The following is a 21,709-nucleotide window of genomic DNA, read 5'->3' as shown; positions in this document are numbered from 1 at the left end:
GCATTCGATTTTTGCAGAATCAATGACAATACTCTATCCTTCCAACTGTTCGTCTCGGCAGGTTTTTTGCGGCGACAATTTCATCGAGTCTTTCAGAATGTTGACGTCCCTTTGGAGCAAGATGTCAATCATGAACCTCATACCAAAATTTGCCGGTGGATGGAGACCCAAGAAGAGCAATGTGGGTTTATCCACAAATGGTAAAAGCTCTTCTCATATGGTGAAGCAATTCGCAATTCGAGGTTGAAGGTCTCTACGTAAAGAAACCGAGATATATCCAAATCCTGAAGATCTGCGATGTATTGCCCCTAAGGGATGCTACGAGACCGGTTGACATCTCGACGGCAAGTTCAAAGCATATGCGGACGATTTCATTAGTCGCTGCAACGGTGTGAACCTTCTTAATTAATAATTTATCTTCTGCTATTTTTTATGTTTGGATATCTTTGATTGAATTAATGGCACAAAATTTTTGGTTCATGTGTTCATAGTTATGAAGTAAAGATTCATCTACATGTCCTTAAAATGCCACATCGACATTCGACGAGTCGTTCTCCAAAATCTACACGGCACCCGATTTGTAAAAGCCATGTACAACTTAGCCCCATACTTGGAGCACTGAACAGCCGATGGCTCTGCTCGACATCTTTCATTGTTAATGCCAGCAAGGCAAAACTTCTTAGGATCATATATACTCGAACATTCTTTGTGTAAATGTTGATATCATTTATTTGGTCTCATGTGCTGATTAAGTCACTGTAGTTACCTCCTGTATGAGCAGAAATTGTGGATACCTCGTTTGTGGACCCAAACCCTTTAGTTGACGAGTACTTCACAAAGCCAGGAGAGGAAGCTATAACTTTGACTGGAGAGGAGCATCGCCCAGAGAAAAGTCTCGCGTCCATTTTGCCGCCCTACTGGTACATTTGGTTTACTCTAACTAAGGCCAGTTTTGGCGTATTGGGAATGGAAAGTTTCATTTACCGAAGGCACACGGGATAAGGGGAGAAGGAGGTGGCTGCATGGAAGTCCAACAATCCCCATGAGGTGGAATAAGAGATTGAATTCTGGCCGCTCGAACACCCAACCGAGCTTGCCGGACGAAGACCACCCTGTGAAATGCCCAAGCTTTGCACTTCAGCTATCATTGTCTGTAAGCATGCTTCATGAAAGTAGTTCCTCCAAATTCGACACCATGTTCACTCATCTATTTATAGACAGGAAGGAAGCTAACTAAAATCTCTATAGCGGATAATCTCAAGAAAGTTTGTGTGCCAATTGAACCCGGCAAGAGGAGGAGCTTGTTTAAGACTACGAATAGGGAACCCTTAAATACTAAAGGCACTTACGAGACTTAGCCCCGTCACTCATCTAAAGTGTACTTTGGGAACTATCCCCGCAAATCTTTGGTTAGATAAGTCTGTTCATTTGATCCTTTTGCGACTGAATATGAATGCCGCTTTGAAGGGGGCACAAACGAATGAGGAGCGAATTGCGAAGAGCACAAGGAAGAGAGCTGAAGCACGGGAATTGGCAAAGACAGAGAGAGTCATGGTGGCTTCTGAAACATCCGTCCTGCCACTGCGCAAGAGGCATCACACTCTCGTACAATTCCACCTTTGCCTTTTCTGTTTATAGCACATTCGGTGGGGTTCTAATTGTCAAAGCTGCTATGGTATCATTTCTGTCAAAGACTTATCGAGTTGCCTGTCATATTACCAACAGTGTACCCGGAGAGGCCATATGTATGTTATCGACGGGCGAACTAAGTAGAAGAATTTCTTGGTACTTATTGACCTATACACGTATCTTACGGCACCCGCATGCCGAAAGCTTACACCAAGCAACTATGCTTTGAACATTGACTTTCTTACTTTGGCTTGGATCTTCTGACTGTGGTTGTTTTAGTTTTTGATAACAATGGTGTTATGATTGTGAGGGATTGTTGTATCATGACTTTGAACGTTTCTGGAATTAACAGCACAAGAGTCCTAATTGTCGCACCTGGAAGAGGAATTCCACCATCTTTTACATAATAGGTGAAGTCCACTAGACAACCAAAAGCACGTGATATTGTTGGGACTAAGAGAGGAGGGCAAAGGCCCAAACTTGTACCAGTATGACACATTTACCCTAAACTTTTTTTATGACATCAAAAACCCGAATCTTATACTCTTATGACACATTTACCATATAAGTTTTGGGGTTTTTTGTGTCATGAAAAAATAATTTGGGGTATATGTGTCGCACGGATATAAGTTTGGGATTTTTTATGTTACAAGAAAAAGCTTTGGATAAATATGCCATACATGTATAAGTTTAGGGTTTTTCGTGTCGCAGAAAAGAGTTTTGAAGTAATTGTGTTACCGTGAATATAATTTAAGGTTTTTTTTTTTTTGGTGGCTTTTTCCCTTTCTTCAAACGACATGCGGGCCCAACAACGGCCATAACGTAAAACCAAGCCCAAAATCCGTGCTCCTCTCGTTCTGCCATTTTGTCAAACAACCTCCATTGTTAATTTGTCATGCAACAGAACAGTGAAACTCTAACCTCGGCTCTTGCTCATCTCCATCGAACTCTTCTGTCGGCAAACAACGGTCGTCGCTACTCTCTCCATCCTCAACATGCAATGCCGAGTCTCACCATCAACATGACCGACACTCATCACAGACAGTCCGACGCTCATCACTCCACGGTCTCTCGCCTCTCTTCGCCTAAATGCTCAGGCACTCGTCAAGATCGCTCCTCCCCTCCGACCCCCGCCGGCCGCGACCCTTCCACGCGTCGCCGTCCCTCCGCTGGAACCTCCGAGAAGAGTCCAAGCTGAGCCGACCCGAGCTCCTCGACCGGATCACCCGGATCCTGGTCCTCCGCCGCTCCGGCGCCCTGAAATGCCTGCCCTTCGCGTTCTCCGACGGCCTCCTCGGCTCTGTTCTCCACCGCCTCCGCTTGAACCCCGCTGCTTGCTTGAGGTTCTTCGAGTTCGCCTCCGAGCAGCAGGATTATAGGCCTGATGTGAAGGGTTACTGCCAGCTCGTTCATATACTGGCCCGAGCTAGAATGTACGAGGAGACCAGAGCTTATGTGAATGAACTGGTCTCTCTGTGCAGGAACAATTATGTTTCCTTTGTTGTGTGGGATGAGCTTGTGAGGGTTTATCGGGATTACGGGTTCTCGCCCGTTGTTTTTGATATGATACTGAAGGCGTACGCGGAGAAGGGCATGGTAAAGAATGCGCTCTATGTGTTTGATAAAATGGGCAAGTGCAGTCGAGTGCCGAGTTTGAGGTCTTGTAATTCTTTGCTGAGCGGGTTAGTTAGAAAGGGTGAGAGTTACGCCGCACTTCTTGTGTTTGATCGGATGGTGAGGATGGGGATTGTGCCCGATATGTTCACTTGTGCGATAATGGTGAATGCGAATTGCAAGAATGGGCAGGTTGATAAGGCTGTGGAGTTTGTGGAGGAGATGGAAAATGCTGGTTTTGAAATGAATATAGTCGCTTACAATAGCTTGATTGATGGGTATGTGAGTTGTGGGGACATGGAAGGAGTTGAGAGGGTGTTGAAGATGATGGCCGATAAGGGAGTGTCAAGAAACGTGGTTACGTACACGTGTGTGGTTAAGGGTTATTGCAAGCAATGTAAAGTGGAGAAAGCAGAGAAGGTTGTTCGGGCAATGGAGGATGACGAGTCCATCGTTCCGGATGAGCGTACTTATGGCATCTTGTTGGATGGTTATTGTAAGATAGGCAAAATGGATGATGCTTTAAGAGTTAAAGATAAGTTGCTGGAGCTAGGTTTCAGTTTGAATAATGTCATTTGCAATTGTTTGATCAATGGGTATTGTAAATTCGGTCAACTTTCCAAAGCAGAGGTCTTGGTATCGCAGATGAGAAATTGGAACTTAAAGCTGGACTCCTACGGTTATAATGCTCTAGTAGATGGCTACTGCAGAGAAGGCTTGACAAGAGAGGCTTTTAAGTTATGCGACGAGATGATCCACGAAGGAATCGAACCATCTGCTGTAACTTATAATACTCTTCTCAAGGGTCTATGTCGGGTTGGAGACTTTGAAGACGCCTTACATCTGTGGCGTTTGATGCTGGAAAGAGGCGTGGCGCCTAATGAAGTCACCTTGTGCACATTGCTAGATGTGTATCTGAAGATGGAGGATCTTGAAAGGGCGCTTTCGCTGTGGAAAGAAATCTTGGCGAGGGGTTTCGCCAAATCGAGCATTGTCTTCAACACCATGATTCACGGGCTGTGCAAGATGGGGAAAATGGCTGAAGCAGAGGAGATTTTCCGGAGAATGGAGGGACAGAGATGCTCACCTGATGAAATAACATATAGAGCCCTGAGAGATGGGTACTGTAAAGTAGGGAATTTCGAACGAGCTCTCACTTTTTCGACGAAATGCCAGACCGTATAACGAAATACAGAGAGTCCCCAGCTCGAAAGATGATCATTCTTTCATTCTTTATTTTGGCTGAGTTTAGCTTTCCCTATGATGAGCTTCAAGCATCTCTTGAAGCTCAATGTCACTTAACCTTAGATGAGCTTGTTTTGAGTACAATTAGGCTGGCACTTGTTTTGAGTATACAATAACCAGGAAAGAAATCCACCAGGGAGAGCTCCAAAGGGAAGGGTAAGGGCCATCTAATAAGGAAGCAACTAAGGCAAGGAAAAGTTGAGTTACCTGTTTTAAAAATGGTTAATACCGCAAAAAATCTCAAACTAGTACACCCGTAACAATTTTACCCTGAATTAATCTTTTGACCACCAGAAACTCCAAACCGGTACACATGTAATAAATTTATCCCAAATTAATTTTTTTATCATCAAAAACCCCAAACCGGTATGTTAGTGACAAATTTACCCTCCGTTAAATTAGATTAATACCACGAAAAATCACAAATTGGTATATCTGTTACAAATAGAGGGGTAAAACTTCAAACCGGTACACCCGTCAACTGACACGTGTCATCCAACTCATTAATTTGATGGCAAAATTTAACGGAAACTAACGGATCGTAAATTTATCACAGGTGTACCGGTTTGAAATTTTTTATGGTCAAAAAAATTAGTTTAAGGTAAATTTGTCACAGGTGTACCAGTTTGGGGTTTTTCGTGGTATTAACCCTTTTAAAAAGTGTTCAACTTTTATGTGAAAAAAAGTTAATTTTGAAATTCTTATGAACAAGATTTACATTATTTCAAATGATTAACATGACTTTTCAAGGATAGAAGTATAATTTCACGACATTGTTTGTATAAAAACTTAGAAGTTATGTAAAATACACTTAGAACTTAGAAAGTCGTATACGTTTATCGTCGTACTTAACTTTAGGTAAAATTTAGTTTTTCTTTCAATTTTTTGTATGGAAAAGAAAATTTTAACCTGAGGGAGAGGTTCCATGGCCATGGAGGAACGAGAGAGAATAAGGTTATTTTCAGCCTCCCTAAATCCTCTAGAGCTGTAACTACTTACACAATGCTTTTAAAGTAAATGTACTATATGTTTATTCAAAATAGGCAAATAATTGGAAGCTAGTCAAATTTATTTATGTAGTTGTTTCAAATAAAAGAAATCCCAAACTAATTAAATTCCAAGCAAGATTTGGATCCCATACCTATCTCAAGTTTGAAAGAGATTTAAACCAAAGTTTTACCATCTTTAACGCATCATGAAGCCAACCTTACTACGCCATTTCTCTCTCTTCTTAAAAAGTTCGTGAGAACGGAGAAATGGACAGATGTTTAACTGCTACAACAAAATAAAAGTTCCCGAAATGTAGAGTAGATATTAAGATTGGAGAAATAAAATTGTACTACTTCCAATATATATATATATAGGAGATTTATGCATAATTTCCTCATAATATTATTATCCACTTTAGTCATTTTTGCGTTATTTCTCTCAACAAACCTAATTTACATGATTCTTACCCGTACATAACTAATATTCTCCAATGAGATAATAGAAAAGAGAAGAAAAATAAGAGAAATTCAGAACAAAAAAACAAAATTGAAAATGACAAAAGTCCGTTGTTGTCATCCCCTTTAATACGTTGTGGAGACCTCAGCTCGAAATGGACATAGGGACTTCTACTTCTTGGCAGACATGTATTATTAGTCCAGATAATAATCTCCTCTAGAATGTTTGATGTATTGCTGACAATTCCATTGACTTTGACTTTATGGTTTTTTAACTTGCTTGTAGACTTTATAAATTAATTTCGAAATTATTCTAAGAAGGTGATGTTATCATCGACTTAAGTTATTTTTGTTGTAGTCATCTTCCTTAAACTCACAGGATCATGAATGGTTTACACAAGAGAGTACATTAATCTACATTAAAAAGATCATATAGGAATAATCATCTATTTAATTGTAAATCTACTCTATGGATGTCAATTCAGTTCTCAACTTTTCAATTTTATCAATGTAGTCCTAAATCTTTGCACAAAATTTCAATGTAGCCCTTCCGGCAAATTGCTACCATTGCGTCCAGTCATGGCCGGCTGGCCTACATGGCATGCTGATGTGGACAACCATGTCATCAATGTTCGGCAGCCATCGCCCGAAAGGATTACATTGAAATTTTGCGTAAATATTTCAGATTACATTGGCAAAATCAAAAAATTTAGAACTAAATTGGCATCCATACAATTGGTTTATAATTGATTGGGTAATTATCTTAGTCATTTGTATAGTGTATTTTGAGCTTGTACTATAGGTTCCACGTTTAACATATAAAAAAATAAGTTACTTTTTTGCTACGAATTGATTATTCATTTTCATAATAGAATCTGTTAGTTAATACAATGAGATCTGACACATATATTATATGTTGACAATGAAAACCCAAAGGAGTTGTTTGAGGATATACATGCTTGTCATCCTCAAATCACCGTGCACATTCCTTTTTTGCCACACCTACGAATAAGAATATGTCTGATGATTAGTTCCAGGGGTGGGTCAATTTTCACTCAGCAACAGGGGTCATATCTTTGCCTTGTTCTGACTCACCAATCGAACACACCACTTCAACAGAAGCTTCACTGATCATCAATTGCAAATAATAATTTCATCTAATATCCCAACAAAAAAGCGAAACACTAAACGACAGAACCCAAGAAAGACAATCATATGAGAACAAATAACAAAAGTGGTAAAGATTTCCCTTAAAGATGAGCTTCACCAAAAAGAGATTCTTACAAGCTAACCTAAAAAAAATGGCAAAAGCCACCAAAATTTTTAAATTATGCTCACTATAATAGATATATCCTAAACTTTTTATGTTATACAAAAAATTTTAAACTTGTACTTATGTGACACATTTACCCTTCGTCAAGATTTCGTTAATGAGCACCATTAGAATCTGCCTACATGGACACCGAAAAGGAAACGATGTTGACATGGGACCCATGTAGCTTAAGTGAATAAAAATGACATTATTTTAACTGAAAGATCAAATGATGGAACCTTGACGGAGGATAAATATGTCACATAGTTATAAGATTGGAGTCTTTTATGTCACAAGAAAAAATTTAGGGTAAATGTGTCACAGTGGGCATAATTTGGAATTTTTTGTGGCTCCCCCCCCCTAAGAAAAGGAGAAAGAAATAGTCTTCCGAAGGTCTTTTGGACTTGAACTATGTAGATACACAAACAACTTGCAAGAACTTTCATTGGGTTTGTCGTGAGAGAGAGAGAGAGAGAGGGTCGTAAGTGAAGAATGGGTGATTAGGATTGAGCGTGAAAGAGGCACGTGTCACAAATCATGATTCTCCCGTACTCTCGTACCCCTATGAGTGGAGCTTGGTGCCGTTAGGATGAAAAGTGGGTAATGCAGAGAGAACGATATAACTGGTTTATGGGAGTGGCGTCATGATGGTTTGTGTAAGAAATTTTATGTTAGAATGGATATACCTTTAGGACCTCTAAAAATGGGGTTGGGCTCTCATGCATAAATTGGTCGGAAGTTGATGCTACTCTCTTGATAAGGTTATGGCAAGCCAAAACCAATTGGTATGCCTAAAGTGTTTTCTGCGTCTCGCTCGAGGAACTAGATGCCCAAGCTAAGCTGGGGATACGATCTAATACGAGAATGTTATTCGACGTACTGTTCTTAGAAACAACTATATAAAGAAGGCTGGCTTGGAGTCTTCTCGGTTCGCCAAGCACTGCATGGGCTATTCCGTGGTCAAGGAACTACTGGGCCATGACAAATGGTATCAGAGTAGGGATCCCTCCAATAGGTGAGCGATTCAAGGAAAGCCTATGGTCTTCCTGGTCCTATGAGGGCGGAGTGAATTATTGGGACTAAGAGGGCTTGGACGATGTGTGACTCTCGTCTAGCTTCTAAGATGGTAATAGGGGCATAGGGTGGAATCGAATTGCTCATTGAATAGGGATAACGTTTCTAGATCAATTGGCGAATCCCAAGAGGAGGTATGTTATCACGTTTCCAACAAGGGGAAAACCTTTCCATTGGCTTGCTGAGATCAGGAGAAGTCTAGTAGGCGAAAGAAAGTGCTACCAAGGGAGTGCAGTTAGCTAGAGATGCCACACTTGTCAGGGAGCACAAGTGACTGGAGATTCGCAAACAGTTTTGATCGAGGGAAGCTACCAGTGGAGTGGAGTGGCCTGTTCTATTGGGCGAGTGTTGCCATTCATATAAGTATCAGGGAGTAACGTTAATGGTTGGGAAATACAGGGAGCGATAGGACAGCTCGCAACGAAGGCGTTGGGAAGTTGAGTGGGGGAGAATGTCACAGACCGTGATTCTCCTTAAGTTTGGTGCCATCGAGGTGAAGAGTGGGTGATGTAGAGGGGAAGATACAATTGGTTCGGGGGAATGTCGTCTATGTGGTTTGTGCTAGGAATTTTAAGCTAAAATGAATGTATCCTTAGGAACAAACTGGTTGGGAGCTGATGCCGCTCTCCTGATGAAACCATAGGGGGTCAAAACCAATTGTTATGCTTAAAGTGTTTTATGTGTCTGGCTCGAGGAACTGGATGCCCGAGCTAAACTAGATGTGATATGATATGATACGAGAATGCTAGTCTACGTACTGTTCTTAAGAACAATTATAGAAGGAAGGTTGGTCTTCTTAGTTCACCCGGCATCACACGGGCTATTTCGCGGCCAAGAAACTACCAGCCTGTGACACATGTATTGTGAGGCTTGAGCGAGCAACCATTCACTTTTGTGAGAAGAATGATAATAAGAATAATAATTAGGGTTTTTAGTAGAGGTAATAAGAAGAATTGTATATAAATTCCGGTCTAGGTGGTTGGCTCTACACTTGAAATCGGGAACCGAACTAATTTCACCGATTTCGATATTTAGGAATCGGTTACCGGATCGGTTCCCGATTCGGTTCCCGATTCGGTTCGTTCTTTTGCTCGCCCCTAATGTTGACCGCCGCATTATTAGTTTATTAATGATACCGTGTTTGTAATATTTCGATTGAATCAAGGACAAGATAATTGAGTTTTAGTCATTCCAATCAAGATTGAAGTGTCCCGGCACTTCGAGCACTCAATTAATTTCATCATATGGCCGGTCAAAACACGTTGCGTAAGTAGTCCCGCGACCGTCACGCATCGTACGACAATCCAAGCAAATAAGTCTTCCCCCGAAAAGCATCTCGAGAGGAAGCATGAATTTATGGCCGTTTGAATTCCACGATCTTGTCAAAAAAAAAGAAAGAAGAAAATTCCACGTTCTTTTCGACCAAAGGCAAAAATTCCACGATCTTGATAAGGATCCACTTGGAGAAATCGCAGGTCCCGTCATGCACCGTACAAATTGTATCCTAACACCACTCAATTCCACCTTCCCTTCACCCCCGACACTCCGTACTGGACATTTCTTAACACAACCATTAATTCCTCATGTTTTTTTTTTGTTTTTTTTTTTGGTAAAGTAAGATAATATATATACTTTTCACAGCGAAACATACAAAAAAACTAGTCGTACACAAAAAACCTCGCACTTGAGATAGTTTTTTTTTAAAGTAAGATAGTCGTAAAGTAAGATAGTTTTTTTTTTTTTACCACCCGCCTGGGTGGCGCTGCTGGAGCGCGCACTCTTCCTCTCGCAAAAGGTTGAGTGTTCGAATCTCGGGCGCCGCAGGGTGACTTAACCGGTGGCACGTGTGTGGTGGCTAGCACGTGTCGCCCCCAGGGTTTACTCCCCGGCTGTCGGCCGTGCAGGGGGTTCCCTGGGTTACCAAAAAATAAAAAAGTAAGATAGTTTTTTTTTTGTTAATATCATAAATAACCCAACACTGATACATAAGTAATAAATTTACCCAAAATTAATTTTTTGACCAAAAAAATCCAAAACTAGTACATTTGTGACGATTTTACTCCAAGCTAATTTTTTTACTATCAAAAACCCTAAACTGGTACATTTGTGACAAATTTACCCTCCGTTAAATTGGATTAATACTGCGAAAAACCACAAATCGATAAATCTATGACAAATAGAGGGGTAAAATACTAAACTGGTTCACTCGTCAAATACCGGTAAAATTTAACGGAAACTAATAGAGGTTAAATTTATCATAAGTGTATTAATTTGATATTTTTTGTGATCAAAAAATTAATTTGGGGTAAATTTATCTTATGTATATTAGCTTAAGGTTTTTTGTGATATTAAATCTTTTTCTTTTTGCCCTTTTACCAAAGAAAAAAGAGAGTAGAAAACCATTTTAATTTCGGTCAACGACATATTCAATCATATGATTAACATAGTATAAACGTAGGAAAAGGAAAGGAAAGTTCGCACAGGCTGGCTCGTTGAAATATCTCCTGCTCTGAGTCTCAGACCGGTGCGTTTGGAACCACAAAGGACGACCAAGCTACACGATTTCCAATGCTTGTCATTCGCCGTACATTCCATTTATTTATGACCGCAAACCGCTTTCAAACAAATTAATCTCAAATTTATGAAGAGTAAATGCCATAAATAATTCAGGAATTTTGGTGAACGTGTAACGTATTTAATGAACTTTAAATTTCTTCAATATGATTCCTAAATTTTAGTCTAATATGTATTCCAAATTTTTAGTTTGTTCAATATAATTTCTAAATTTTTTATGTATGTTTAATTTAGTCCCTAGACCTTATGAAAAATATTTGATGTTGTCATACATTGAGCTAAAATTCAAAAATCATATTAAACAAATTTAATGTTCAGGAACCGTGCATCGTACATTGAGACAAAGTTCATGAATCATTCGTGTCATTATCCCGTTTATGAAATATCTCACTAATCTTGTATGTCAAGTGAATATTTCGAACAAGATTCTGTTCACGTTTGGCCATGTGAGTATGCAATCAAACACGGGTCACGTGTCAAGCTTACATACTATACACATACGTTTCTTAACGGTTAAGTCATTTCAAGTGATTTTACCAATTGCACTTTCAAGTATGTGCTAAATCGAAACCGGGGTTCTAGTGGCTTTGAGATTCGTGCCTCCGGATCGAATTCCATGGACTCTATGATAAGTTTGGGTAACGAAGATTAAATTGGTCCATACCAAAATGTTTGACTATTCTACATATTTATAGTCAATAGTGGAACTTCATATCAATGTCAATTTGAACCTGTCAATCAGAAATCGGGTTGTGTTCCATTATTGACGAATGTGGGGGAATTGTTTATAACCAGTTGGGGGGGAAGCTGGCAATAGCCACGATATTATGGATTTTATAATTATTTATGGGGGCAAATAATTATGAATACCACATAGAAGCTGTACCCAGGATAAGCTCTAGCTAGAACAATGTCAAAAAATGACATGGAGTTGCATTTTCAAGCTTCTTCATGAATGCCTTGACTAATCTCCATAATTTATTTCCTCGTGCTTAACAACGTTAAGCATAAGTATCGACGTAAATTCGTTCGATTTATACAGTAGACTCAACAGAAAATTGTTAACACATGCACAGTTAATGTTATTGTAAGTATGACCCCATCTTAAACAATGGGAATTAGTCAAGTATATTTTAATTAAACCTAAACAATAACTTCTCAAAATCCATATATGCACGAATATTGTAGAAAAAATTCATTTTCAAGCTGTCCCAATTAACAAAAACGATAATGTCTAGAGACAATAGAACTTTAGTTTAATTTTGATGATCAAACCTCTTTTATTTTTCTCTACAGAGATTCAAATGTACATCCTGTGTTTAAGAACAAGTTGATTCTACAGCAAAACAACTTCTCTGCATCATCCTGAACATTTTATTGCTTTTGTGTCCATCATCGTACATAATAACACATCAAGACCTCTTATATATCTACAACTTTCATATCTTTGAACTAAGATCAGAACAGAAGCTCAAAGTGAAAACCATCTTGGCCTTCATCAGCAATTTTCCCCATCCAGAATTGAAGTTCCACTCCAATCATGTGTGCATGTAATGGGTAATTCATCGCCATACGAGGCGTGTGTCGCGCGATCCGATATCGATCCTCCGGCTAAGAAGGCCCGACGTAGTATCTTCGACAACATGTTTGATCTTTCTTTTCAAGACTCCAAAGAGAATGGAGTCTGCAAGAGATCGTAGGGAGCCCAGAGTGCGTCCAATGGGCACGGCCGGTTCGCGTCGAGCCGGGCCCACGGCTTCCCTTTCCCGCTCCAGTGCAGGAGGCTCACCGGCCCGGGATGCAGATCCCGGCACAGCCCCCGGAAGTTGTCCCCGCCGAGACCGTGCTGGTTCCACCGGTGGTCGACTGCTGCAATCCTCCCTGCCAGGACCAGCAAGAACGGCGGCAGTGACCCAAGCTCGTATATCCTCATCCTCTTCTGCAGCTCCATCCACTCCTCTATCTTCTTCGTGTAGTCCCCGTGTCGCCACCGGTCGAGATCGATCACCATCACTCCAGTGTTGAAGTAGCACGGCGTGCGGCCTGCGAAGGTCGATGACAGCGAAGGGTTCGACCAGAAGGTCGGCGTGAAGTAGGCTGTGAAGTTGGCGTTGCAGTACTCGGGGGCGGCGAGGACAGCGCTAATGCCGAGCGGCGTCGATGAAAGCTTCGCGATGTCATCGACAAGAATGAGGTCGGAGTCGAGGTACACGACCTTCCGGACGCATGGAGGGAGGAGGTCGGCGAGGTAGCTCCGGGCGTAGTTCAGCGGACAGTCGAGCGCGGAGCGGATGGATGTCGAGATGAGGCCCGAGACAGCAGCATCGCGGAAGCGGTAGAGCCAGAAGCGGAGGTAAGGGAAGGAGGCCGAGATGGTGGCGCGGAGGAGTGGGGCGTTGGCGGAGGCGACGAAGTGGAAGACCACGTTCTGGGGGCAGGAGGAGTGCTGTAGGATGGAGAGGATCGCCGCCATGGAGCCGCGGATGTACGCGGTGTCGAGGGTCATAGCCACGTGGACCGCCGTCTCGGAGCAAATGAAGACGCCGTCGTCATCCGCGTCGGGTTTCTCGGCGTCGTCTTCGACTTTGCGGTTGCTTTCCGCGATGGACGGGCAGTCCGGGGAGTTGTAGAATTGCGGGGCCTCCTTGAATCGGCGGGCGGCGACGGTGGCAGTGGCATTGGATGAGAGAATGGAGGAGAGGAGTAGGAGGAGGAAGAGGAGGAGGAATGGTTGTTCAGGCATACTTTTGTCAGGATTTGGAAAGAGGGAGAAGGAGAGGGCCTGTATTATTATGTGAGACAAATGTTCTTTTTATAGCATACTTCAGATTTTGCTCTCTAAATAACATGAAGGCTTGAGCATTAATAAGAATTCTCTTATTTAAAGGGATGTAATTACTAGTGCATCCGTAACAAATCGGTTCACGTGACAAATTTATCCACAAAAAATCTTAAACTAGTACATTCGTAACAAATTTACTATCCGTTAAATTTTATTGTTATATTACTTAGTTAAATGACACATGACAGACAGTTGACGAATGTACCGGTTTGGAATTTTATCCTCCGTTTGTCCGAGGTGTACTAGTTTGTGATATATTTTTTTATATTAGTTTAATTTAATATAGGGTAAATTTATCACAAGTGTACCATTTTAAGATTTTTTATGGTAAAAAATTAGTTTAGGGTAACTTTAACATAGATATACCAGTTTGGAGTTTTTCGTAGTATTAACCCTAATTACTAACTAAAACCAAGGAAAAATTTGGGAAACCGAAAGATTTGGGGTGAGAAGAGAGAGAGAGAGAGAGAGAGAGAGAGAGAGAGAGAGAGAGAGAGAGAGAGAGAGAATTTTGGTCAATATAAGTCTGATTGAAACCACCGACGAAGGACGCTTTAAAAGTAAATATTGATGGAGCTTACTCTCCCGGCTCAAACGAAGGCGCTGTAGCCTGCATTGTGCGCAATACCGCCGGGTCCCTAATTGATGGATTTGCTAGATCGGTGAGGGCTGCATCGGCTTATCAGACGGAAACTCTAGCTCTTGTCCACACATTGCGCTTTCTTTTTCCTCGAAGAAGTTTTAAGCTGGAACTCAACTCCGACCGCTTGAGTTTAATCTCCACTTTGAAGTCAACTGCTCAGCAAGGGTGGGAAGAGCGAGCACTAATCATCGAAGCTTCTCATCTGTTATCTTGCTTTTCGGTTATTATAATCGAGTTTTGTAATAGGGAGCAAAATAGAGCTGTGGATTGGGTTGTCAAAGCTCAATACACGAATTCTCTCCCTTCTAATTGGATAGCCAATCCCCCCGGCACTCTTTTGGACCTACTATGTTTAGATGCCCCTGTTACTAAGGGTGAGCATGGTCCGGGTTGGGCCGGTCCACCCCCTAACCCTAGGACCAACCCGCACAGTGTTGGTCCTCAATTTTTGGGACCGAGGACCGACCCTATTGAGCCTGGACCGAGGACCGAACCGACCCAATGGGTTCGGTCCGGTCCGGGTCAACCCGGACCAACCGATAATTTTTTATTTCATTTTTGTACCGGGTTTAACCCGAGACCAACCGACCCAATGGGTTCGGACCGGACCGAGCGCAGTGAGTGGCTGTTGAGGAAAACTCCTATTGATTTTGAAGTTGACAAAACCTTCCATGTTATTGTAAATCTGATACTTATTCTGAATTAATTTATTCCAAGTACGTATATTCTGGAAGCTCAGAAGGAAGTTTTTCAGACTTTACAAGCTGGTAAATACATTATTGAAGACCCACATAATCTAAGTTATGTCTGAAATTATTCAGACGCTGAAATTATTCAGACGCAGACGGAGAAATTTTCGTGCGGATTTAAGCGAAATTTTTCGTAAGTTGGCATTACGAAATTCTTCGGATGCGGAACTCGAACGAAAAACTAAAAAATATTATATTATATATATTATATCGGTCCGGTCCGGGTGGGTGGGTGGGCGGTTCCACACCCGGAACCGGGAACCGGACCGGTACCCACCGGTTCCAAAAAATTGGAACCGGGAACCGGACCGAAACCCTTAGAACCCACCGGTCCTGGTCCGGTTCCGGGCGGTCCTGGGCGGGTTGGGCGGGTATCGGGTTTTTTGCACACCCCTACCTGTTACGGGCTTTGTTTCTTAAGTTATTAATAATAAATCTTTGTGTTTCTAGACTAAAAAAAAAAAAAACAGTCTGATTGAGTTCACATCAGCAGTGGCAGGTCTTAAAGGTTATTTGGTGATGGGTCCTCTTCTGTCCCTGATATTTCACTTTCTCTGGTTTTGCTGTCCTCCCTGTGTAGCTGTCATTTAAGTTTGTGAAGTGAATAGTAAGTAAGACAGGCCAAAAAATGGAGAGATGATTTGTTTGGGAGGGAATTGGAGATTAGGCTGTAAATTAGGTAATGGAGTCAGAAGTTGCTTTCGCCTTAAACCATTTTAATCTTTTCGAAAGGCCTCTCTTTTCTTAATCTCTTGTAGGTAAACTATCTTCATACCCTCCTTGCTCTTAACATAAATAAAATTGTATAGTCGATACAGGACAGAAGTCTCTCAACCACCTTTTTGATTTGAGCTTTCCTAGTTTATTATTGAACATTAGATTTCATCTAGAATTCTAGGCTATATATCTTGATTTTAATTGTGATATTTTAGAACTTAATTCCCCTTGCCTTTAAATATAGGCAAAAAATGACTTATTGATTTGCATTTGAGCTTGTCAAATTTGGCGCTTCCATCTCTTTTATCCATCTCTCGCGTTTACATTCTTTTACTTGTTATATGATTTTCCTACCCTTTGTACAATTCTATAAACCTATCTTGCTATGACTTTCTATATGTAATTAATTTCGTTTAGAATATTATGCAACATTCCAATGCGGGAGAGTGCGTCCTTAAGATTGTAACTAAAGGTGGACTAGTCGAGATGTGTGAAAACTGCCCCGGACGCCACTTGACTGCTAACACACACAAAAGGAAACATATTTATCTGACAAAACAGTTCTTATTTATTAGAGTGGACCGAAAATAGGTGACCCAAATTCTAATCTCGGAACGCTCGACCCCGACATTGGTTAATTAGCTTCTTTGCTGCGAATTCATTGATACCTCCACCTTTTCACCTTGGTGAAATTGCCTTAGTTGCAACATCACATTGAGAAAAGGAAGTTTATGACCCCGTTTGAACTTGTATACCGGTAACTGATGTGCAATTGTAAAAGCTCTTCCCTTGGGATCAAGGACATTCCATATAAGGGTCTCTCTTTCTAATGTCACTTTGCCTCTTTCTGCTTTTGGGGTTCATATGAACGAATTGGTTGCTCCATGACAAAGGTAACTAGCAATATAGCTTGGGAACAATTCACTCCACCGGGCAGAATTGAAAGAGCATAAGAGGGTTGTTGATGTTTCATCATCGATGAAAGGCCAAGGAAAGAGAAAAAGAAAAAGAAAAGAGAAATAATAACAACAGTGATAGACCCTCATTTTTTTTTTCTTTTCATTGACCTTCCCTCCTTCTCAGGTGTTGAACTATCGCAGTCCAGAGAGGTGAAAACTAGCAATCAAATTCTGATGATTACAAACAAGCCGAATTGAAAAACACATGGAATTGCTTTGAGTCCAAGTTTCTATCTCTTGAACGCACACTTTCCACCTTCCTTCTCATACATCCTTGTTGCTTCAGCCAAAATCGGCGTTTTCTGCTTCTTTGTTTTTTCCCTTCTGTCTTTCTTTATTCTTATTTCGTTTCATTCGGCCAGTCTAAATCTGGTGGTTGCGATTAGACTTCTTTTGAAATCTGCGTGGCCCATTTCATATGTTCATTGTTAAGAAAATGTAGGTGGCTGTTAATTACATATTGTCAATGACATATGTGCAGTTTCTTTTCTTCTATCTCTTTTCTGCGGAAACACATTTATGCAGTTTCTGCTTCCTTCTGTATCAGCCTCAAAGCAGCGTTTTAGCAATTACAAGATATGGGTGGCGGTCCGCATCTCTTCTAGTGCGGTTCAATATGAATATCTAGTTTCACTAGAACGAGTCAGATAATATTCTAAAGAGCAGCTTTTTAGCAATTACAAGATATGGGTGGTGGTCCGCATCTCTTCTAGAGCGGTTCAATATGCATATCTAGTTTCACTAGAACGAGTCTAGATAATATCCTAAAGAGCCAGTAGATGGATAATTCAAGAGACCCATGTTCAGAGTCTAGTCTCATTTTCTGGTCACCTAAAGTTGAAAAAAGGCCAAACCCACGATTCTGTGAACCCCCACGCTCCTACGGTTCGTAGCTGTCAGGCACGGCTAAAACATCGGTTAGGCGTGGACCATGAAGTTCAACTAAGCAGACCCAGTTGAGGAAGCTCAATGACAGATTTTGAGAACAAGGCCAAGTTCCATAGGAGCGAGAGATCAAATAGGCGTTCGGTCAAGCGCTTGCGGGACATCCTACCTCAGCATGGGGTAGGCCGTTCCTGTTCCCCAAACCGTCTCCATCACCTCGTAAGGACAGTGGCCCTATAAAGAGGTCCTAGTTATGGACAAGTTGAATGTGAAATCAATGAAGAGTGGGTGTGTTCAAGAATGGATGACGAATGGGATAAAGATCCGAAGTCCTTGTGCTTCCTAAGAACCACAACCGTGTGGGTCTCCCAATTCACTCGACCCATTATCACTCTGCAAAAGAAAATGTCATAAAAAGAAGAAGAAAAAGAAGAAACAGGCAACAGCAAAAGAACAAAAGAGTGAACCTTCGTCCTCATGCCCTTTTCGTTTGACCCATCACCTCCTAAAAAGTGGAGAACTGTCACATTGTCAATGCAGGTGATGGGAAAACAGGGCATTGTGCCTTGGGCTGGTCACTAGCTGTAATGGTCGCTCTCTTATTCGTGTATTGTACATTGTACAATCTCAGACAGTTTCCATTGCCGCCAACCCAACATTTCACGCACCTTGAAAGTCTAGGAGACAATAGATATTACACCCTTCAAGAACTAGGAAAAATTACAGCCGTGGAATCTTGTGGGACTCGCGCTAGTTTTGACCACATGGATAAAAAAACGAAAAGCCCTCAGTCCACCATTGACAGGTCCAGTATTTCACAAAGTTATGCGGTTGTCCTTTTGCTGCCTTAAGAGTTGAAGAATGCATCTCATTAGACCAAAAACCAGTTGAATGAGTAGGAGAATGTCAGACTTACATGAATTTAATAACTAGACAGACATCTTAAGCTACCATTAATAATGAAGATGCTTCAAATTCATGTGTATCATATATTCCTGAATATCAGAATCCATTTTAGTAAATGCAAGAACGACTCATTTAACCCTTGGAAATGACAATGTCCGAAGTCTTCTGATCATGTAATGTTATCTGGATTCTGTTGGTTTGAGCTCCAGATGATGAGCTCACCAGACAGACCGGTTCTTCCATATCAAAACGACCACATAAACGGAAGAATCTTGATGGCCTTTGAATTGTCTAGGGCATTGACGTCAGATATAATTTCATCACGTAAGCATGCCCTCGTACGCAATGGGAATTATTTAAGGAAATGGAAGAGATCATACAGCGGCTCGTGGATAATCTTTGACAACGCAATTCTATTGCTAATTCAATTCCAAGAACCACACACATTGGTTACATCAAACTTCATGTTCACTTGTAAGATTGTACCATTTTGCAGTACATTCGTAAATTTCTCATATATCCTCATGATAGTAGTAGCAAACAGGTGATGCTATCTTCGTTCTGGTCAGCTTAGTTACAAACAACTCTCAAGAAGCTTCGCCCCAGAATTAATAATGCTTCTCCCCTTAGTAGTAGACACAAACAACAGGTAATGGTCTTTAATTGTACATACTCCAAAGAAATCCTGTGAGTCCTGACCTGTGCTCTTGTCCACAGTTAAGAAATCGTTGTCGTGATTCAAGTATCTGGCTATCAGACCTCTCAATATTAGAACCTTTCCTCGTTGTGCTTCCATATGTCCTGGTCCTGTTACTTTACAAGGGATGAGGACCGGATAATCGCAAAGAAAATAAGTGCACAAGATAATGTCCATGAGGAAGAATGTTCTGAAGCTCGTGCCATCAAAATCTACGTAAACTACCAAATCCCACCATCTAGCAGGCCACATTTATCCCGAAAATGGTGGCTGCAGCCCTTAATTGCATCAGCAAGAAGCCTTAGGACAGAGACCATATTGAGGGTCAGCCACACATTATTTGGAGTGAAAGGATGATCCAGAATAAATAGGAAAGCCAAATTAAACTGAGTTGCTACTGCTGATTTGTCTGCTGCTGCGGACCAATACAATAGCTACCACAGATGCCCTTGTACACAGGGTGAAAATAGTGAAAGAGATCGTGATAACGATTATCATCACATAACACGCTACTGTTATCTCAGGAAAGTGATTCTAGGATCAACTAATATGTACGGAAAGGTGAAGACATCAGAAAGCTCAAGTGCTCGGAGTACCTCCTCTGAGCCATACTGATCCATTTTTCATGTCTCAAACCAGGTAATGAATCCCATAAAGCAACTCAAAGAACACAGGATTGGATATTATCCAAACTACAAAAATCCTAAATACAGGTTTTCCACACCACTGATATAGCTTTATAGACAATTTCCTTGACGAGAAGACAACTTAAACCCCAATGCACTAGAAACATATACATCCAAGATAAATGGGAAACCTAGCAATTGGTTAGCAGTTTGAGCATTCAGTTGCACGTTCCTTCTAATTCAGAAAGAGTGCAAAAGCCACACAGACAGCAATAACCAGAAGCAACATCTTCAGGTGAACATCTTGCTGTCCTTGGCCTCTCGGATGATGATGGTATACATGTGCGTGGTGATGGCCACCGTGAAACGTATGGGGATATCCAAATGGGAATCCAGGGGATGCACCATACATGGCGGCATCAGGAAACCCATGGAGCTGGAAGTTGAACAATGATGATGGGAAGAGACCACCAAAAGCCGCGGACAATGTGAAGTTCCCAAATCTTGCAGTTGCCATGGGCCCAAATCCACCCAAGCCACCCCTAAACCCGAGACCGTGCTGGTGAAACAGATTTGGTTCAGGAGGAGGAGGAGGAGGAGCTGTTTCAGGCCTCTGCCCTGTTGGGCGGTGAGGGATGTTAACACCTGGAACAGACCTTGATCTCGGGTCACTAGAGCTTTTACCACGGCCATACAACGGAACCAACTTCTCCTCCTCGATAAGGGCTTTACAAACTGGGCACTCTTGTGCCTGGGAATGAACACGGAGCCATTCGTAAAGGCAAGGCCAGCAGAAAAGATGCCCACACAGAGTCACAATAGGGTCTTGAGCCAAGTCCAAGCAGATGTTGCATTCAAAATTACCAGCATCATTGTTATTGTTGCTTGAGCAAGAAGGGCTTTGGGGTGGCCTGCTCGAGGATTCCCCAAAACCACTAGCCATTCTTGAGATAGCTCAGTATACAAATGCCTACACACCCAATCACAAGTCACAACCCCCGTTAAGATCGAATGAAAAATATTAAGTGACGGTTTTCATAATACCGCGCGATAAGAAGTTTCAAACAATGGTTGAAGCTAATTCAAGAAGACCATCGGTTGACCCGACAAATACAAAATCCGCAAATTCATAACCACAAGATGCATTGCTTGAAAGCAATTATCTCCTACCAAAATCAACTCAACCCTTTTACATTACGCATTCACCAAGAAGCATGCCCAGAAGATCAATTCCTCTGAAGGACCAAATATCAGAAAATCAATCTCCTCAATCCCAAACAAACGCTACCACCAGAAAATCCCTTCCGAGATTGCCAAATCAACATCGCAAGCCAAATAAACAATCACCCAGCAACCCAAATTCCGAAATTCATCAACAAAAACGCCAACGAATTCGACATCGACCTCTACATCTAATAACGAGCAAAGAACAGCGATGATTCACAACCGGACGCCGAAGATTATTAGACGAAACACAAACAGATTCGGCGTCGACCCATATCCAAAAACAAGCGAATTCATAATCGATGACCAAGATAACAGCAACAGCGAGGACCATTTCATGCCCTTTGAATTGAAACGCTTCAATCAGAAGCGCTCGAACTAGCCATAAACAGAGGACCACACTGACCTTTCTGGACGGCCGATCGACGGATCGATCCAGATGGGGAGAACGGGAGGAGCGACCAGCGATCTCCGACGAATGAACCCAGTTCTAACACGCCATTGATGAACCGGTTCAAAGCATCAAAGTCGTCTCTTTGTCGTTCTTTTGCTATTTTCAGTGCGGTGG

General features: G+C 41.6%; 3 protein-coding genes across 3 annotated transcripts; 1 reads left to right on the top strand and 2 right to left on the bottom strand.

The window, feature by feature from the left end:
* The first annotated feature begins 2,543 nt into the window (after window positions 1–2,543).
* On the top strand, window positions 2,544–4,486 carry LOC115680878 (putative pentatricopeptide repeat-containing protein At1g19290). Its single transcript, XM_030604713.2, has one exon. The coding sequence runs from the start codon at window positions 2,719–2,721 to the stop codon at window positions 4,426–4,428; it is 1,710 nt and encodes a 569-aa protein (XP_030460573.1). The 5' UTR covers window positions 2,544–2,718; the 3' UTR covers window positions 4,429–4,486.
* Window positions 4,487–12,244: 7,758 nt separating this feature from the next.
* Window positions 12,245–13,699, bottom strand: LOC115680896 (probable galacturonosyltransferase-like 1). The gene has a single exon (XM_030604736.2). The coding sequence runs from the start codon at window positions 13,634–13,636 to the stop codon at window positions 12,554–12,556; it is 1,083 nt and encodes a 360-aa protein (XP_030460596.1). The 5' UTR covers window positions 13,637–13,699; the 3' UTR covers window positions 12,245–12,553.
* A 6,165-nt stretch (window positions 13,700–19,864) lies between these two features.
* Window positions 19,865–21,709, bottom strand: LOC115680882 (uncharacterized). Its single transcript, XM_030604720.2, has 2 exons — window positions 21,548–21,709; window positions 19,865–20,887 (listed from the first exon to the last, which is right to left on the bottom strand). The coding sequence occupies exon 2, from the start codon at window positions 20,858–20,860 to the stop codon at window positions 20,153–20,155; it is 708 nt and encodes a 235-aa protein (XP_030460580.1). The 5' UTR covers window positions 20,861–20,887; window positions 21,548–21,709; the 3' UTR covers window positions 19,865–20,152.

The sequence above is a fragment of the Syzygium oleosum genome, unplaced genomic scaffold (genome assembly GCF_021117445.2).
Source record: "Syzygium oleosum isolate NSW1041296 unplaced genomic scaffold, Sole_v2.1 Sole_v2.05, whole genome shotgun sequence".
Classification (NCBI taxonomy): domain Eukaryota; kingdom Viridiplantae; phylum Streptophyta; class Magnoliopsida; order Myrtales; family Myrtaceae; genus Syzygium; species Syzygium oleosum.
Note: the sequence above shows the minus strand (reverse complement) of the source record. Positions and strands in the feature narration are given on the sequence as shown.

What these genes read in the sequence shown, in the direction of transcription:
- LOC115680896 (XM_030604736.2), bottom strand. Translation starts at nt 13,636, where the DNA reads ATGCCTGAACAACCATTCCTCCTCCTCTTCCTCCTCCTACTCCTCTCC.
- LOC115680882 (XM_030604720.2), bottom strand. Translation starts at nt 20,860, where the DNA reads ATGGCTAGTGGTTTTGGGGAATCCTCGAGCAGGCCACCCCAAAGCCCT.
- LOC115680878 (XM_030604713.2), top strand. Translation starts at nt 2,719, where the DNA reads ATGCTCAGGCACTCGTCAAGATCGCTCCTCCCCTCCGACCCCCGCCGG.